Source organism: Prionailurus bengalensis, chromosome A3, assembly GCF_016509475.1.
Source record: "Prionailurus bengalensis isolate Pbe53 chromosome A3, Fcat_Pben_1.1_paternal_pri, whole genome shotgun sequence".
In the NCBI taxonomy this organism is placed as follows: domain Eukaryota; kingdom Metazoa; phylum Chordata; class Mammalia; order Carnivora; family Felidae; genus Prionailurus; species Prionailurus bengalensis.
The window spans coordinates 20,968,113-20,986,393 of record NC_057354.1 but is presented as its reverse complement, the minus strand read 5'-3'; the positions used below and the strand labels follow the sequence as shown (position 1 = coordinate 20,986,393).

General features: G+C 53.6%; 1 protein-coding gene across 1 annotated transcript in view; it reads left to right on the top strand.

The window, feature by feature from the left end:
- PPP1R16B (protein phosphatase 1 regulatory subunit 16B) overlaps positions 1-18,281 on the top strand; it is a 100,470-nt gene that overhangs the window by 62,972 nt on the left and 19,217 nt on the right. The window contains exons 3-5 of the mRNA XM_043602382.1: positions 12,299-12,369; positions 16,118-16,263; positions 18,175-18,278. Of these exons, the coding sequence (XP_043458317.1) occupies positions 12,299-12,369; positions 16,118-16,263; positions 18,175-18,278 (321 nt within the window). The remainder of the gene's footprint in view (positions 1-12,298; positions 12,370-16,117; positions 16,264-18,174; positions 18,279-18,281) is intronic.

Sequence of the window (18,281 nt, the reverse complement as noted above, 5' to 3'; positions counted from 1 at the left end):
TTAGGAGAAAATTGAGAGCCAGGCAGACAGACGGGGGGTGGGAAGGATGTGGTTATGGGACAGGAGAGTGGAACCAGGGAAAACAGACAGAAGGTTCCAAGTGGACGGGTGGGAGCTGGAGGAATATCCCCCTTCATAGGCAACTTGTTTCCTCTTACTAAATATCGATAGGAATGGGTTTTATTCTTAGTTATATATGGGCGAGTCTCTCCTGTCACTAGTTACGCCTGAAACACCAGCTGTACCTGGAATCAACCACACTAATATTGGTTCTCAACACTTATTAGCTAAGTGAGTTTGAGCAAATCATGGACGTTCCCTGTTGAACGAGCTGATGATAGCACCTAAGTCATAGGATTGTTGTCATAGTTAACTGGGATGAGACATGTAACATCTGGGTATTCTTCTGGGTATTCTTCACGCTTGGAAAATATTCAGTAAACGTTAGATATTATTATGATGGCTGTGAAGCCATTTTCGTTTTTATGTATATGCAGCTCCTGCGTGTAGAGCTGGGAATATTTTTATCTGTTACTTGCATGGAGATATGAAATAATTATTATTTTTTTTAATTTTTAACGTTTATTTATTTTTGAGACAGGGAGAGACAGAGCATGAACGGGGGAGGGTCAGAGAGAGAGAGAGGGAGACACAGAATCAGAACCAGGCTCCAGGCTCTGAGCTGTCAGCACAGAGCCCGACGCAGGGCTCGAACGCACAGTGAGATCATGACCTGAGCCAAAGTCGGACGCTTAACCAACTGAGCCACCCAGGCGCCCCTGAAATAATTACTTTTAAAAATGAGGAACAATAAGTAGACAGAGAAGAGAGGTGATAGAGCGATGGGATTGGGGCAGCAGCAGGGGGAAGTCCCGAAGAGGAGTGCAGGGAGTTTGGGGAGAGAGGGCGGTTGGGGAAAAAAAAAGAACAGGTACCTTGGAGAGTTCCCAGGAGGCCAAGGCTCTGGAGGGCAGAAGGGAGATCAGGTTCCCAGATCCCCAGAGAAGCTGCAGGGAGAGGTACCAGGAAAATTCTGGAAGCAGAATTAGTGAAGAACAGGGACCTGGCACAGTTGGGGTCCAGGATGTTCATGAATGGAATGGGGGAAGTTCCAGGGTCACGTTTCCGGACTGGCGGTACCCTCACTTTGAGTCTGAGGTGTTAACAGGCACAGGTGCACCTGGGTGGCTCAGTTGGTTAAGCGTCCAACTCTTGATTTCAGCTCAGGTCATGATCTCACGGCTTTGTGAGTTCGAGCCCTACATCGGGCTCTGCGCTTTAAGCTGCGGAGCCTGCTTAGGATTCTGTCCCCATCTTTCTCTCTGCCCCACCCCCACTTGCTCTCTCTCTCTCTCTCTCTCTCTCTCAAAATAAATAAAAAATAAATAAACATTGAAAAGAAAACAGTAAATCGGCACAGCCTTTGTAGCTTTGGTGGAGAAACCTTACAGACCCACGTCTTCTCTTATGAGATGAGTTAAATTCAGTTCTTTCTCCCTTTGAGGAAATCTAGTAAAATATCCGCTGCTACATTAGGAAGTTATTCTTCTCCCACCCCCACGTTTCAGAAAGACTCTGCGTTTGTCACGAGCATTGACTGCAGCTTATTTTGCATCAAGGTTTCCCTGGTTGCCTTCTGTTTGTTTATTTATTTGGACTGAATTTTCCGAGAACAGTTGTAGGCGCACAGCAAAAATGAGGAGGGTAGGTACAGAGATTTTCCATATACCCCTTGGAACTACACATGTGTAGTCTCCTCCATCATCAACAACCCCCACCAGTGTGCTACTTTGGTTACCATTGATGAGCCTACACTGACCTATCATTAGCCCACAAAGACCCCGGTTTACATTAGGGTTCACTCTTGGTGTTGTGCATTCTGTGGGTTTGGACAAATGTATAATGTATAATGATGCGTATCCATCATTATGGTAGCATACGGACTGTTTTCAGTGTCCTGAAAATCCCCTGTGTTTTGCCTATTCATCCCTCCCCCTCCCCAACTCCTAGCAACCACTGATTTTTTTTTTTTTTGCTGTCTCCATAGTTCTGTCTTTTCTAGAACATCATATAGTTGGAATCACACAGTATGCAGCCTTTTCACATTGGCTTCTTTCACTTAGCGATATGCATTTAAGGTTCTCCCATGTCTTGTCATGACTGGACAGCTCATTTCTTCTTAGCACTGGATAAATATTCCATTGTCTGGATGTACCATGGTTTGCCCGCTTACCTGCTGAAGGACCTCTGGGTTACTTCCAAGTGTTGGTGATTATGACTAAAGCCGTTATAAATTGTTGTGTGCAGGCTTTTGTGGATATAGTTTTCAACTTCTTAGAGTAGATACTAGGGAGTGTGACTACTGGATTATGCGGTAAGGGTATGTTTAGTTTTGTAGGAAACCGTCAAAAGCTGCTGTACCATTTTGCATTCCCACCAGCAATGGATGAACGTTGACTATCTTCATGTGGGTCTATTTCTGGGCCCTCTGTTCTGTTCCGTTGATCTGTCTGTCTCTTCTTCCACCAATACCACACTTTCTTGATTACGGTAGCTTTAGGGGTAAGTCTTGAGGTCAACTGGTGCCAGTACACCAACTTTGTTCTTCTTCAATATAGTGTCGGGGCTTTTGTCTTTTTCTATAAATCTTAGAATCGATGTGTCAGTATTAATAAAATCACTGACTGAGATTTTGGTTGGCATTGAATCTATAGATCAAGTTGGAAAGAACTAACGTTTTGACAATATTGCATCTTCCTGTCCGTGACCATAGACTATTTCTCCATCTATTTTTCTTTGATTTCATTCATTAGAGTTTTGTAGTTTTGCTCATATGGATCATATACATATTTTTCTTAGATTTTCCTGGTATCTTTAGTTTTATTTTCTTAGGAGAATTGTTTTTATTTGTTAATTCTCTCAACAACTACTTGTTGAGCTCTTACTCTAGGTGCTGGATATTCCAGATAAGAAGACAGACAGGATTTGCCTGCACAGAGTTGGCATTCTAAAGGGTCTGCAATCCCTTTTCCTGCGCACATCTAATACTAGATACAAGTGACACATGTGCAGAGGCTTCTGGGTAGCTGATGCGAGTCCCTGTCAACAACTTCTGTCCAGCATGACCATGTGTCTTGGGCATGGAGGTTCTAGAAAAGAAAATATTATAGCTACATGCCTGACATGCCCTTGGCCATCTTGCCTTCCTAGTTTTGAAGGTATCGGGGATGCTAAGAGAGAAACCAGCCTCTTTGTATAAGTCAAGGAATGAAGATTCTCTCTGAGATTAAAATGTCTATGGCCTGGCCTGGGAGCATTTTTGTTCAGAGCACGAAGTATAGACCAGCCCAGGAGAGGGTGCTCTGGCCAGTTCTGAGGCTTGGGTAGAGACCGAGCAGGCTCTCTTTACCACCGCAGTCATCAGATATTGACTGGGATCCCAAACCATCTCATAGTAGCTAAAAAGTTTACGGTTCCTACTCTCCTACCCCGCCAGCCCTTTCACTAGACCTCCTGGTCTAGTAAAAACACAGACAAATGCATGCACAAATACATCATAGTGTTAAGTGTTTGGGCGAGGGAACAGGAAGCGCATGAGAAGGGTGCCTCCCCCAGCCTCGGTGTCAGCGTCACAGAGGAAGTGACATTTAAGCTGAGACATTTAACCTGAAACCCGGTTAAGAATTAACCATGAAGTGAAGGCTGAGAAAGTCAGGCAGAGGGATAGCCCATGAGAAGGGCACGAGAGTCAAGAGAGGGTGGTACATGGTGGTCCTGGAAGGGTCCGGGTGGTTAGGAGGGAAGATGCCAGCAGAGGTGGGCAGAGGCCAGATCATGCAGGGCCCTGGAGGGATCAAGTGGCCAGTGGCCTCCTTCTTTCTTTCCCTGTTTTAAGTAAGAATCAAACACCTATTGTTTACCAGGTACTGTCCTAGGCACCGTGTGTACAGTAATGGATGAGACAGATACTGTCCTCACCTCGTGGAACCCCCAGGCTGGCAGGGGAACGAGCTCTCAGCAGGGTGCTCAAGACCACCTTAGAGCCCCTTCCTCTTTTTTTTTTTTAACGTTTATTTATTTTTGAGAGAGAGAGAGAGAGAGAGAGAGAGAACACGAGCAGGGGAGGGCAGAGAGAGAGAGGGAGACACAGAATCTGAAACAGGCTCCGGGCTCTGAGACGTCAGCAGAGAGCCCGACGTGGGGCTCGAACTCACGAACCATGAGATCATGACCTGAGCTGAAGTCGGGCGCTTAACCAACTGAGCCACCCAGGCGCCCCCTCTCCCTATTTTTTTTTAATTGAAATATCACTCACATACCACAAAATTTACCTGTTTATTTATTTATTTTTTAATTTTTTTTTCAACGTTTTTATTTTAGGGACAGAGAGAGACAGAGCATGAACGGGGGAGGGGCAGAGAGAGAGGGAGACACAGAATTGGAAACAGGCTCCAGGCTCCGAGCCATCAGCCCAGAGCCTGACGCGGGGCTCGAACTCACGGACCGCAAGATCGTGACCTGGCTGAAGTCGGACGCTTAACCGACTGCGCCACCCAGGCGCCCCAAAATTTACCTGTTTAAAGTGTGCAAAGGATGCCTGGGCAGCTCAGTCGGCTAAACGTCTGACTCTTGATTTTGGCTCGGGTCATGATCTGTGGTTCGTGAGATCGAGCCCCGCGTCGGGCTCTGTGGTGATAACTTGGGATTCTGTCTCTCTCCCTCTCTCTCTTCCCTTCCCCTGCTCACGCTCCCCCCCGCCACCCGCCCAGTTCAAAATAAATAAACATTAAAGTGTGCAATCTGTGGTCTTTAGTATATTCATAAGGTTGTGCAACCATTACCACTGTCTAATTCCAGAAAATTGTTATCACCCCAAATGAAACCCCGTACCATTAGCCGGTCACATCCCAGGGCCCCTTGCCCTCAGCCCTTGGCAGCCACTGATCTATTTTCTGTCGTTATGGGTTTGCCTACTCTGAAAATCTCATACAAATGGAATCATACAACACGTGGCCTTTTGCGTCTGGCTTCCTTCCCTTGGTGTGATGTTCTCGGGATTCATCCATGCTGTGGCATGTGTCAGCATTTCATTCTTTTTCATAGCCGCGTAATATTCCACTATGAACAAACCCATTTTACTTATTTCCTTATCCATTGCTGGACATCTGCGTGTTTTCACTCTTGGGCAATTATAAATACTGTTCCTAATAAACGTTTGTGGGCAAGTTTTTGTGGGGACACTTGTGTTTATTGCTCCTGGGTCTATACCCAGGATTGGAATCACTGGACCACTTGGCGACTCTGTATTTACTTTCTGAGCCACTGCCAGACTTCTCGGCGGCCGCCCCATTTCACATTCCCACCAGCAACATACAAGGGTTCCGGAGTCCCTTCCTCCTTGCCAACCCTGTTATCGTCTGCCCTTTTTTCTTCCCAGATGGGTCCTGGAGAGAGGCTCCCTGGGGAAGAACAAGGCCTGGCTCCTGGGGCCTGCACTTGGGGATGTGGCTTTGAGGGAAGCCCAGGTCTGCCTTGCCCACCCTCCACTGCGGCTGAGTCACCGTCCGGCATCTTGGGGTGAACCGGCCAGCAATGGGACGGGCTGCACCAGCCCCTGCAGAAGCCACCATTAAACTTGACTGAATCTCTACCCCCAGCCTTGGGGCGGCTGGGCTTCCCTGGAAGCAGCTATCTCTGGCTGTTTCTGCACCAGGGAGAGGGGGCAGTGGTGGGTGGAGAGGTTGCAGTCGAGTGATTTTGGAGGCGTGGCGCATTGAGGGCCCAGGACAACCTTTCTGAGAGCGCTGGTCCTCCTGGCAGTGTCTGAGCAGCAGGCTGGGCGCCCGGCCACCCCGACAGCACCCTGGGAAGGGGGGGACCGGGAGGGCAGGTGGAGGAGCTGGTTGGACCAGGCTGCACGTGCTGGACCCCGGGAGACTCTGTGGAGGGGGAGCAGCCCAGTGGGTTGGCGTCGCAGCTGGCCGTGTGCCTCCCGCGTGCCTGGCATCGGGTGGGGAGGTCTGCCTAGAACGGAGGTGCACAGGGAGATGGACAGAGGATGCATTGGAGCTCAGGCTTCTGTGTCTACCCCAGAGCTGCCACTCACCTGTCACGGGACCTCAGGCTAAGTGTTAACCTCTGTGCCACCGCGTCCCCGTCTGCAGGCTGCACTAAGAGAGTCGCTGTGATGACTATCACGGATCACTGTCTTCATTAACCAGAGTACTGAACACTGAATGACCGGCGATGGTCCCGGCCCTTCTGGCTTTTCATCCTGTCTGTGGCTCTCTGCTGCCTTCACCCTGCTCCTCTCTCTGCCGTCCACGTTCCTGCCCGGGCCCTTGTGTGGCCACAATTTTAGCCAAGCGGTGAAGCGTTCAGATTTTGGAGGCAGCCAGCCGAGGTCAGAAGTCCGAGCTCTGCCGTTCCCAGACACGTGCCCTTGGACAAGTCCTTTCCCTTGCTCAAGACTGAGCCTCAGTTTTCCCATCTGTGAATTGGGGGCAATAATAGCGGGCAGGTGATACTAGTCGGTCGTTAATCCTCATACTGGATCAGGAGGACTAACGGATTGAAAGACAAAGTGCTTAACGCCGTGCCCGGCACGGTTAGGGCTGGCTGCACAAAGAGCAACGGAAGGTGTCAGGCAGAGGGCGTGAGGTCTGGGACCCTGGGCAGGAGGGGACTGATGGGTGTCCGCGCCCGGCCTGGGAGTGGCCTGAAGGACGCCTGCAGTCAGCTGCCGGGTCCGGCTGCATTGCCAGTGGAGGCTCAGGGAGGGATATTTGCTGCTTCATTTCTGTATAAAATCCGTATTGTGACTTTTCAGTTCCTGAGTCACACGCCCTGTGGTGTGTGCAGGGCTGTACGCATGTCCCCAGGGTTCCCTGGTCCCAGGGGCAAGCAGCTCTGTGGGCCCTCCCCTCCCCCCCTCCCCCCTCCCCCCTCCCCCCTCCCCCCTCCCCCCGAGCAATCTTCCCTTCCTCCCTCGCTTCCTTCCTTCGTCCATTCACACAATAGACTTGCTTTTTAAATTTTTTTTTTTTAATTTTTTAACGTTTATTTATTTTTGAGACAGAGAGAGACAGAGCATGAACGGGGTGGGTCAGAGAGAGAGGGAGACACAGAATCCGAAACAGGCTCCAGGCTTGGAGCTGTCAGCCCAGAGCCCGACGCGGGGCTCGAACTCACTGGCTGCGAGATCGTGACCTGAGCTGAAGTGGGATGCCCAGCCCACTGAGCCACCCAGGCGCCCCTAAAATTTTTATTTTTAAATAAAAATTGAATATATGTAAGATATACCACAGGATGTTGATCTAGAGAGAGAAATGATTAATAGAGTGAAGCTAATTCACATACCCATCTCCCTATATAGTTACCTTTTTTTTTTTTTTTTTTTTAGATATTGGCCAAAGGGCACAAAGTTTCAGTTCGTTATATGGGATCTAATGCACAGCATAGCGACTATAGTGAATGCTTTATTGGGGCGCCTGGGTGGCTGAGTTGGTTGAGTGTCCGACTCTTGATTTCAGCTCAGGTCATGATCTCACGGTTCCTGAGATCGAGCCCTCCGTCGGGCTCTGTGCTGACAGCATGGAGCCTGCTTGGGATTCTCTCTGTCTCCCCCTCTCTCTCCGCCCCCCGCCTGCTCTCTCTCTCTCTCTCTCTCTCTCTCAAGATAAATAAATAAACATTTAAAAAATAATAATCGAAAACTAGAAATTTGCTGAGGGAGCGGATTTCTGGTGCTTTTGCTACAATAATTTCTGGAGCCCCTGGAGCTAGGAGCCGGGCTCCCTCGCGGAGCCCAAAAAACTAAAGAAAGAGTTGTATAATCATTGTAGACTAATCAGCCTGTATTCACAAACCGGGAGAGGCACTGCTGTGGAGCTGAAATGCAGAAATGCAAGGTACTATGGGAGTGGGTAACTCAGGCAACTTGCCCGAGACTGGGGTGATCAGGGAAGGCCTCTCAGAGGAGGTGACGTTTCAGCTGGAATCTGAGGTTTGAAGAAGAGTTCGCTGGCCCAAGGGTGAGAAGAAGGAGGGCTCCAGCCACAGGAACCTGCACGTGTAAAAGCCGGGAGGAGCTCTGTTTTTGTTTTCTTTCATTTTGATTTGGTAAATGAAAGAAGCCAGCGGCCACTGAATCGGTCACCGAGGGATTCGGGGAGGGGCAGAGACTGCATCACGCGGTGCCTCGGAGGCCGTGGAAGGATGTGGCCTCGTTGCTGGGCGCTGGGTGGAAAAGGAGGTGAGAGGGGGCGGGGAAGGGGGAGGAGGGCCGGTGAGTGGGTGCCCCACAGACATGACTGTGCAAGTCACATGGCCGGGCGGCAGCTGCTCAGCCCCAGAGCGCCCCCCCGCAAGTGTGGATTGCCCAAGGTCCGCCTCGGTGGACAGACACCTCTGTCCTTCCGTCCAGGGCCGGGAGCAGGTGCCACACAGACCAGCTCGAGGTCAGGCCGTCTGCTCTGGGGGGTAGAGTGGGTCAGGTGGCAGAAAAACCACCAGCTCATCAGCAGTGATTTCTCCCGGCAAAGGCGGCCGCCACCAGCTTCCTGCCGAGATGGGTCCCTTCAGCCTCACTCGCTACAGCTGGAGATGGAGGGGAGCAGACGGCCCTGCTTGGCCCAGATTCCAGCCAGATTGCCAGGGAGGTGTGGGCGGAGCAACAGGGTGGGTGCCAGGAGCAGGAATACAGGAGAGGAGGGTGGGAGCCACCTCCTTGCCATCTCAGGGGGACCTTGCTTGCAGGGGGGGCGGTGGGGACCACCTCATTGCGGTCCTTGAGCCAGCAGAGGCTTGGAGCTCCCTCGAGAGAGATGCTTCTGTCTTTTACAGCCAGGCCAGGAGCTTTTGAGAAATGCGAGATGTTGACGGTTTCATCCCCAGCACCCGGCGCCTGGCGGGACCAGGCGGGAGCTTAGTGGTTGTTTTTTTATTTGTGTTTTAAAAATAAGGGGCGCCTGGGTGGCTCAGTCGGTTGAGCGTCCGACTTGGGCTCAGGTCATGATCTCACGTCCCGTGAGTTCTAGCCCCGCGTTGGGCTCTGTGCTGACAGCTCGGAGCCTGGAGCCTGCTTCAGATTCTATGTCTCCTTCTCTCTCTGCACCTCCCCTGCTCACCCTCTGTCTCTCTCTCTCTCAAAAATAAATAAACATTAAAAAAATTAAAAAAAATGGTGGTAGTAGCTTTCGGGAGATGAGCCTGGAGGGGTAGGGAGACAGGACTGCCGGGTACAGCTGAGCAAGCTGCACACTGCACAACTCCAGAGGAAGCCATTCCCATAGACCATGATGAGAGGAATGCAGCCTGGGAATTGTGCAAGGTGGTAGCCCTGTAGGCGGGACCCCACCATGCAGGACCTTGAAGCCCAGCAAACATTTTCTGCAAAGGGCCAGAGAGTAAATATTTTAGACTGTGTGGTCCATACAGTCTCCGCTCTGTGACTCAACTGTGCTGTTTCAGGATGAAAGCAGTCATTGGCGATATGCAGATAAATGTTTCTTGTTCCAATAAACAACCTGATCTACAGAAACAGGCTGCCTGCCAGAGTTGGCCCGTGTGCCCACCCCGGGTGAAGGCCACGAAAGGATTTTGAACTTCATTCTAAGAGCCGTGGGGAGCCATGAGAGGGTTTAAACAGGAAGTGAGAGGTGCAAGTTCGCAGTTAACACGGTTCTGAAAGACCTGACTGTGCCCCCAGGACCTGCAGTGTTTCTTCCGTCCTGTGTGTGGATCACTCTGTTAGTGCTGGTTCCCACTGGCCTCAGGGGCAGAGGGGAGCAGCCCCGTGGTCAACAGTCAGGGCCTCGGAGTCGGAGGACCTGCTTTCCTCTGCTTGGTCTCCTGTGACTATGACCCTTTGTCTCTTCTTCTCCACGAGGGGAATCGTTACAGACAGGAGCCCCATGAAGGAAGGTGGTTCTGCACGGACCTGGGGGCACAGGAAGAGCTCAGTAAGGAGGCACTGTGGATGTAAGAATCCTTTTTCTTGCTGAACTGGAGGCAGGACAGCCCGGTCGCGCCCTGGGCGCGGGCCGTGGGCTCTTTGCTCCCGTGAGCTGTGCCCAGAGCCAGGCTCCCAGCTGGGGCAGAGCACACTTCCAAGGACACCGTGGCTCATACATGCGAAGGGCTCCGTGGAGATGGGGGTGATGCTTCGTACCTCTTGGGCTGAAAATAACTGCCCGCCATGGGAGTGATTCCTCATCTTGGGTTCCCAATAATTCCTGCACACGGACGCTGTTTTTGGCAGCTGGTGTTTCATTTCTGTCTCCAAGAGTGTCTTCTGGACAGGGAGCCTGGTCCCCCCCACCCCCACCCCGGCGCTCCCCGCGGGACTTGATGGCTTGCCTCGTATAAGCAGAACCTTCCCAGAATCCGTCCTGTACAGGGGCACCATGGCCACTTCTGCTCTCCCAAAGGCCACCAGCCAGCCCTACGGGCTCTCCACTGGCCCCTGGATCGGCAGGCTGGGCCTCGGTGATCAGTGATCTTGCCATAACTCTTACCTGCCCCGAGGCTGTGGGGGTCACCACTGCAGGGTGGTCTGATTTGCTCAGAGCCGGGGAGGCTGTGTCCTTGGGCTGAGCTAGGGGGCTGCCGATTAGGCCATGGTCCAGGAAGAGTGGCTGAGGACTTACCGTGTGCCAGGCCTCGGGGAAGGAACAGTAAGTGCCAGGTCACCGTCCTGCCCTTTTGGGGCTTAGTGTCCTACGGCAGACAGACCCAAAGCCCCTAATGACCCAGATAGTTATGTAATTTCGGTTGTGAAAGGCTATAAACTAGATTCAGAGGAATGTGGGTGTATGTTAACAGGGGAGTGCCTCGTCTGGGGAGTTTGAGCTGAGACCTGAAGGTTGAGGAGTGAGGCAGATTGTGTGTGTGTGTGTGTGTGTGTCTGCGGGCGTGCGTGTTAGGGGCAGATGTATGAATGAAGCTGGATGGATGGATAGCGGATGGGTGGATGAATGAAGGGACGCGTGGATGGATGAGTGAGTCTTCCAGGCAGTGGGAACAGGCTATGCAGAAGCTCAGAGACCAGAGGATGCAAGGTGACCCTGTAACTGATGAGAGACCATTGTGGAAGGTGTTTGGAGTTTAAGGAATGAGACTGGAGAGGTAGGTAGGTAGGAGCACCATGTACCGCTGAGCAAGTTGCGCACTGTTCCAGGGGGTGCCGGTCTTATAGATGGCGGTATGAACGGTGCCCCCTGGGCTGTGCAAGATGGAGGCCTGCAGGAGGGAGCCCATCATGCGAACACCGTATGTCTTAGGAGGGGTTTTGGACTTTGTTCCCAGAGCACTTGGGAGCTACCGAAGGCTTTTTTTTTTTTTTTTTTTTTTTTTTTTTTTTTTTAATTTTTTTTTTCTCAACGTTTATTTATTTTTGGGACAGAGAGAGACAGAGCATGAACGGGGGAGGGGCAGTGAGAGAGGGAGACACAGAATTGGAAACAGGCTCCAGGCTCTGAGCCATCAGCCCAGAGCCCGACGCGGGGCTCGAACTCCCAGACCGCGAGATCGTGACCTGGCTGAAGTCGGCGCTTAACCGACTGCGCCACCCAGGCGCCCCAACTACCGAAGGCTTTTAACAGTTGGCGATGGGGCTCATTTCCATTTATAGTGCCCCAAACCGGCGCTGTCCGGTAGAACTTTCTGTGAGGATGGAAACGTTCTATTTTGGCACTTTCTAATACGGTAGCCACGTGTGGCTTTTGAGCACTTGAAATGTGGCCAGAGTGACCAAGGACGTGACTCTTGAATCCTTACGAGTGTAAGTTTAAAAGGCTGTAATAGCCAGATGCGGCTGCTGGCTCCATAGTGGACAGGCAGCTCCAGAGACTGAGACCATATCCCCCCCCAGACTCCTGCCCTGCTGGAGACGTCGCCGCTTGCCAGAAGGCTGGGCGGAGGCCTCAGACTCCCCCCTCCTGTGGACCTCAGTTCACCCTCGGGCCAGGGAGGCCACAGGCCTGTGGTTCTAGGAACTGGGCCTGGTGAGCGTAGAGCTGAGGGGCCGCGTCCATCCCCTCTGCGCCTGAGACCTCGTCTCTTCCCCTGCTCCCACCCCCCGGGGGTGCTGAGCCGGTATCCGTCCTGCAGAAGCAGCGGCCGCGTCCCTGCCCTTCCCGGATCCCCCCTAGGTTCCCCACAGCAGCTCCTCATCTGTATGGTGGAGAGCTGGTCACACTTGCGTCCTGTGCCCAGGACGTTCGCATCAGGACCTGGGCGCGGTGGGTCTTACCTGGGCCCCCCGCACACCTGCTCACTCCTCTGCCCTCCGTTGCAGTGCGCTATTTCCTGAAGAACAAGGTCAGCCCTGATCTGTGCAATGAGGATGGTCTCACAGCCCTGCACCAGGTAAGGCCAGGTCCTTGGACCTGGGGTCCCTGGATCCCTGCGCCCCAGCGGAACGGTCACGCCATCTCCCGGCCTTTTCCTGCCCAGAACCCCCAGGGCGGAGGGGAGGAAGGGCAGCCTCAGCTGTCTCGTCTGAAAGGCTCTTGTCTACTTGGGAGATGCGCGTGTCTGTCACCGCCACGCCCACGGAGCCCCTGGGCACACGTGCGTGCGGCACACGCACAGCCTCCCGGCACAGGGAGCCTTTGTCACCGCGTCCTCTCTGCCCAGCGAAGGGCTCGACAGACAAAGCAAGTTTGTTCTGAGCTTGAGGTTTACGGAGCATGTTTGTTCGCACCCACCGAGGCCTCCGTCCACCCTGGTGGGAAGGGTGATTGACAGGAGGCCACGTGAGCCGCCTGGGGTCGCACAGCCGTGGTCCGTGGCCGTGAACCAGGTGCCCTCGTGGCCCACATCCTTTCCGGGGCGGCGCGATGGGCCAGCCCCCCCTTGGCCCGAGAGGGGCCGTTCTCGCTGTCATCACTCAGCTGGGTGCTGCCAGAGCCTCCTAGCTGGGCCCCGGCATTCAGTTGCCCTGCCGTGTTTCGTTCTTCCCGCGGTGGCCTCGGGGACGCTCGGGCCAGAAGTCTGATGTTACTCAAAGCACTCTTGGTGTCCTCCCACATGGTGCCTCGAGGCCTGGCCCCTGACCAGTGCTCCATGCTCCCTGCCTCTCCCGGCTCCAGCCGCATGGCTTTTCTGTTCCTTCCACACACTGGCTCCTCCCACCACGTTTCCCATGGCGTGTGGGGGTGTGCCCTGATTAGCCCCCGTGTGCAGCAAGAGCCTGAGAGCTGTGCTATCGTATAGTGTCCTTTTCTTCTGAGCACCTGCTCCGGTAGCCATTTTAGCCATTCGATGCTGGCCTCCCTCTATCCAGACAGAGCCCATGTCTCCTGCCCATTGGTACGTCCTACCATCTTTCCCCGTGCTGGTATACAGTCAGTGCTCGATATGTGCGTGCTGACTTGAACACACGGAAGTCTCCCGGTGCCCTGGCCCAAGTTTCTGAGCAGGTGGACTTGCACGCGGTCTGGCAGGTGGGAGCCCAGGCTGCCTGAACCCCAAGCTCTCTCCCCGAGAGCGTCTCCATGAGCTCACGAGGGCAGGCAGGGATGGACGGAGACTGGCCGCTGCCCTACCCGTGAGCCCCAGGGGCAAGCCCCACCCCCAGCCATCAGCCCAGTGGCTTCCTATCTGTCCTTTTGGCTTCTCTTCCGCTCCGCAGGGCTTCATTCACCCACTAATTCTAGCTGTGTGATCTTGGGCAAGTTACGTAAGCTCTCTGTGCCTCGCTTTCCTCATCCGTAAAATAGTAAGTACCCACCTCACTGGGCCGTTGGGAGGATTAAACGAATACGCATGACAGCCCTTCAAGCGTCTCCTGACGCTGCATAAATATTAGACGGCATTATCGTTATTGAAATTTGTCACCTCGTTGGCTTCTGTGCAGAGCCACTTATGTGAAGTGTAGTTGATCCTCTCAACAGCCCTTTGAAATATTATGGTTCCCATTTTATAGCCCAGGAAGCCGAGGCTCAGGGCCGGCACTGTCTAGTAGAATTTTCTAGGGTGATGGGATGTCCTGTGCATCTGCACTGTGCAGGACGCTAGCCTCGCGGGGCTGTGCGGCACTCGGAGTATTGCTCTGAGGATTGAATAAGGTCGTCTGTGGCCAAAAGTTAGCGAGGTGGCCCTAGCGGCACCTCAGAAAGCACCAGCCGGGGTTATTTGATAACGTGACAGGCTGTTATTGCCACTGCCCGGCTGTCACTGCTGTGTCACTGCGGCTGCATCCAACACAGGCTGGAAGCGCCTTCGCACGCCTGGTAAAGGCGTGTGGCTCTCCTCCCCTTGGCAACAGGGAACCTTCGGGGCTTGTAAACTGGGACTCATGGATTGACGAGGAGGAGCTCTGTGGGTTGAGGGTGTGGGAAGGGGGGCGACGGGGAGGCGGGGAGAGATGATGAAGCCGCATCAGGGCAGTGGGGCTGGGGGCAGTGATTTAGAAGGCGGCATCCACACCCCATGAGAGATTGGATGTGGGCAGTGAGGGGGCGGGAGGAGTCATCCAACCGCAGGTGCCATTTCCCACCTTGGGGAATGTAGGGGAGGAGGCCTGCCCACCCCACCACCTACCGCCCCAGCGTGCACCCCAAACCCAGCCCTTCGTCTGGCCGAGCCTCGGAGGTGCAGGCTGGTCCAGTCCCTGGGCATCCCCCTCGTAAGGCTGCAATTCTGGGTGCGCAGTCCCTTCCCCTTTCAACCTGAGCTCCTCCGCTACCCCGTCCTCACGTTTTCTGTAGCCCTAAGGGCGGGTTCTCTGGCCCGGCTGTCCCCTGACACCAGGGGCTGACCTGCTCCTGCTGTGGACAGGAACTCCCCAGACCCAGCTCCCAGCGACAGGGGCCCCTTGTAGGTCCCCACTGCCTCCCTCCAGTGCCTTTGGCTCCCTCTGCTGGCCGTGCTGTGCCACTGCATGGTTCTCTCCACCACCTGAGGCACACCCCTCTGGGGTCACACCTCTGCCCCACTTGTCTGGAGAGATGCCCTCAGACCCAGCCAACTCTATACAGGCTGGAAAGAGATCTCTGGCATTATCCGCACAAATGGTTGCTCTTTTCCCGCACGTCCTTCTGGCACTGAACCCTGGCTCTGCCGGGGATGGGGTGGGGGGCCATGGTACCACCCTATCCCCAGCCCCATTGCCACGTAGGGCCATGGGCTCCCAAAAGTGCCCCTGATCTTTCTGCTGGCATCCAGTCACTTCTCCCCATGTCCACAGATAGTCCTGTCGGCCCAGCCACCATCGTCTCTTAACTGGATGATTTTGCCATAGCTTCTCCCTGTCCTTCTCCTCCTCAAAAAGTGCTCACATGCAGTCTGTTCTCCACATGCACCGAGAGGAAGGGTTTTTTTTTTTTTTAAACAAGTCTGATTATGTTGCTCCTCTGAGTATAACTCTGCCACGTCTCCCATTGCACGGGGACCAAGCCCTTCCCTGGATGGGGCAGCACTGAGCACAGATGCCTGCTTTGTCCCCTGCTGGCTTCTCCATCCCGGTCTATAGAGTGACTCCCTGTCTTCTTCCTCCTCTATCCTCGCCTCTGTCCTCTCAGGGCCCTGGCTTGAGGCCCCCCCTGTCCCCTTGGAATCGTTCACTCTCTGTCCCTGGAGTTTGAGGGCTCTGGTGGCTGTCAGAGGTCTTTGTCTCCCTGGGGGGCTACGGGTTCCTGAGCCTTCCCTGTCCCCAGGGCTGACCTAAATGTGGACAGGCCAGAGCATAAACCTGGCTGTGTCCTTTCAGGGACTCTGTCAGGGTCCCCAGAGCCCTGATGTGGAGGAGGGTTCTTTGCGGGGGTGGGGGGAAGGCTTGGTTACTTGGGGCTTAAAAAAGAGCAAGATTTTGAAGCCTCATTCAAAATTTTGTTTCGTTTCCACCACTCACAAAATATTGTCTCGCTGCCCCTTGGATTTTTTATATTTCACTTACATTTTTATCTTGAATGTTATTAACTTTCTCGTGGGGAAACCGAGGCTCAGAGAGGCTATGTGGCTTGCCCAGCGTCACACAGTGTGTGAGTAATGCAACTTGATTCAAATGCAGACAGTTTGGCTGCACTGTCCTTCTTGTGGCCTCTCGACGGGAACCCCGCAAGGGCCGGGGCCCCGCTGAAGCTGACCCCGTGTCCCCCCTCACCCCCCGCAGTGCTGCATCGACAACTTTGAGGAAATTGTCAAGCTGCTCCTTTCCCATGGTGCCAACGTGAATGCCAAGGACAACGAGCTGTGGACGCCCCTGCATGCCGCGGCCACCTGCGGTCACATCAACCTGGTGAAGATCCTCGTTCAGTAGTACGTGACCCTCTCTTCCCCAGGGACAGCCTCCCCTCTGCCTTTGGTGGTTTTCTATTTGTTTTGTTTCTGCCTTCCACACCCCTTCCCCCCCCCCCCCCCCCCCCCCGCCGCTCCATCTTTCCTTTTCCTCCTGTGGTGCCATTTTCTCTGTCTCTTGTGGTGCCTCGTGTATCTCTCTTTCTCCCCATGCCCTCCCTTCACCTCTGTCTCTGTTTCTCTCTCTCTTCCTCTGGCCCCCAGTTCCCTTCCTCCCTCCACCTCTGTGTTCCTTTCCCACTCTTGTCTCTCTCTCTCTCTCTTTTTAATATAATTTATTGTCACATGGGTTTCCATACAACACCCAGTGCTCATCCCAACAAGTGCCCTCCTCCCTGCCCGTCACCCACTGTCCCCTCTCCCCCACCTGCTCTTGTCCCTTTTCAATCTGTCTCTCCCTGTGGTTTCCCCCCCAAAACATTAGCACACGACATAAAAGCTCACCTTTCTTGCATTGCAGGAACAATCCCGATCAGTCTTGGTGTGAATCCTTTTAACAGGCTGCTGAGTGGGGGTTGCTAGTATTTTGTTGAGGATTTTTGCATCCGTGTTCACAAGGGATATGGGTCAGTAGTTTCCATTTCCTGGAGGGTCTTGGTCTGGCTTTGTATCAGGGTAGCATTCTCTTTTTTTTAATCTCTTTTTTTTTCTGTCTCTGTGGGTCCATGAGTTTACATTCATCTCCTCTACTCTCTTTGGGTTTCGTTGCCATTTTTGGTTTCTTTTGCTATTAAAAAAAAAAAAAAAAAAAAAAAAGCATACTTGCTTCCTTGGCCCTGCCTCTCAAATGTTATTTACATGCTTTTCTTCAGGACAGAACCTGCTTTGAGGGGCACCACGTGGCCGTGTTTTTCCTAGGAATATGGCCATTTCTCTATATGCTGTTCTGAGGGTTCTTTCCTGCCCTGGAAGGCTTTCCAGTCCGCTCAGGTTCTGTAGACACACAGAAAAGACAACGTTCAATTTTAAATTATCGCACATCTGACTGAGCCGCGGGGAACATCGAGTGGCCACAGCCTGATCAGTGATGGTGCCCAGAGGAGAAGGGAGTGCCAGCCGAGTACAGTGGGTCCCCAGCGCTGATCTGTACCAGAATCACATGGGGCGTGGGTTCAGAATACATAATCCAAAGCCGCACGCCCAGAGACTGTGTTTCAGGAGGTCTGGAGCGGAGCCCAGGAAGCTGCAATGTATTTCGGTGATTCCCCGGGTAATTCTGCAGGGCATCTCAAGATCTCGTGTGGGAACCACTGGGCCAAAAACCAGATTCTGCCAGAGAGCCCCAGGGCTCTGTCCTGCCCCTGTCCTGTCAGCCTTTCGGGCCAGGACTTGGGAGAAGGTCGGGGGGAGCCGGTGGACAAGGACTGAAATAGAGCCGGGGTTTGAACCTTGACTCTCCCGCATGCTTGCTGGGTGACCTTGGACAAGTGACTGTTTCCCCTTGAGTGAGATGGGTCCGCAATAACAACTCAAAAGGACTAGCACGAAGAGTCACTCAGACGATGTGTGTATAGGGCTTAGATCAAGCCTGGCTCTAAGCAGATGTGTGATAATTTGTGCCGTTAGTGTTATTTGTACTATCGTCACCAAGGAAGACTTTGACATCTGTCCTCAAGCGCCTGTCTGCTGGCCCAACAGAGCAGCAAGCTGGGGGTGGTCTGCTTGGGACGGCTTTCCTGGGAGCTCCCGTCAGAGGCCCCCGGGGATCCTGAAGCTGCCGTCCTGGCTGGGGTGCCCCAGCGAGCGGAGGGGTAGTGGGTGCTGGGGTGCCCAGTGGGGTTGCGGGGGAGAGGCTGGGGACGGCGGGGGCGAGGCAGCCAGACCAGCCCTAGCCACCCCTCCCCGGCCCTCACGCTCACTCTTTTTCTGCAGTGGGGCCGACTTGCTCGCCGTCAACTCGGATGGAAACATGCCCTACGACCTCTGTGAGGATGAGCCCACCCTGGATGTCATCGAGACGTGCATGGCGTACCAGGGTA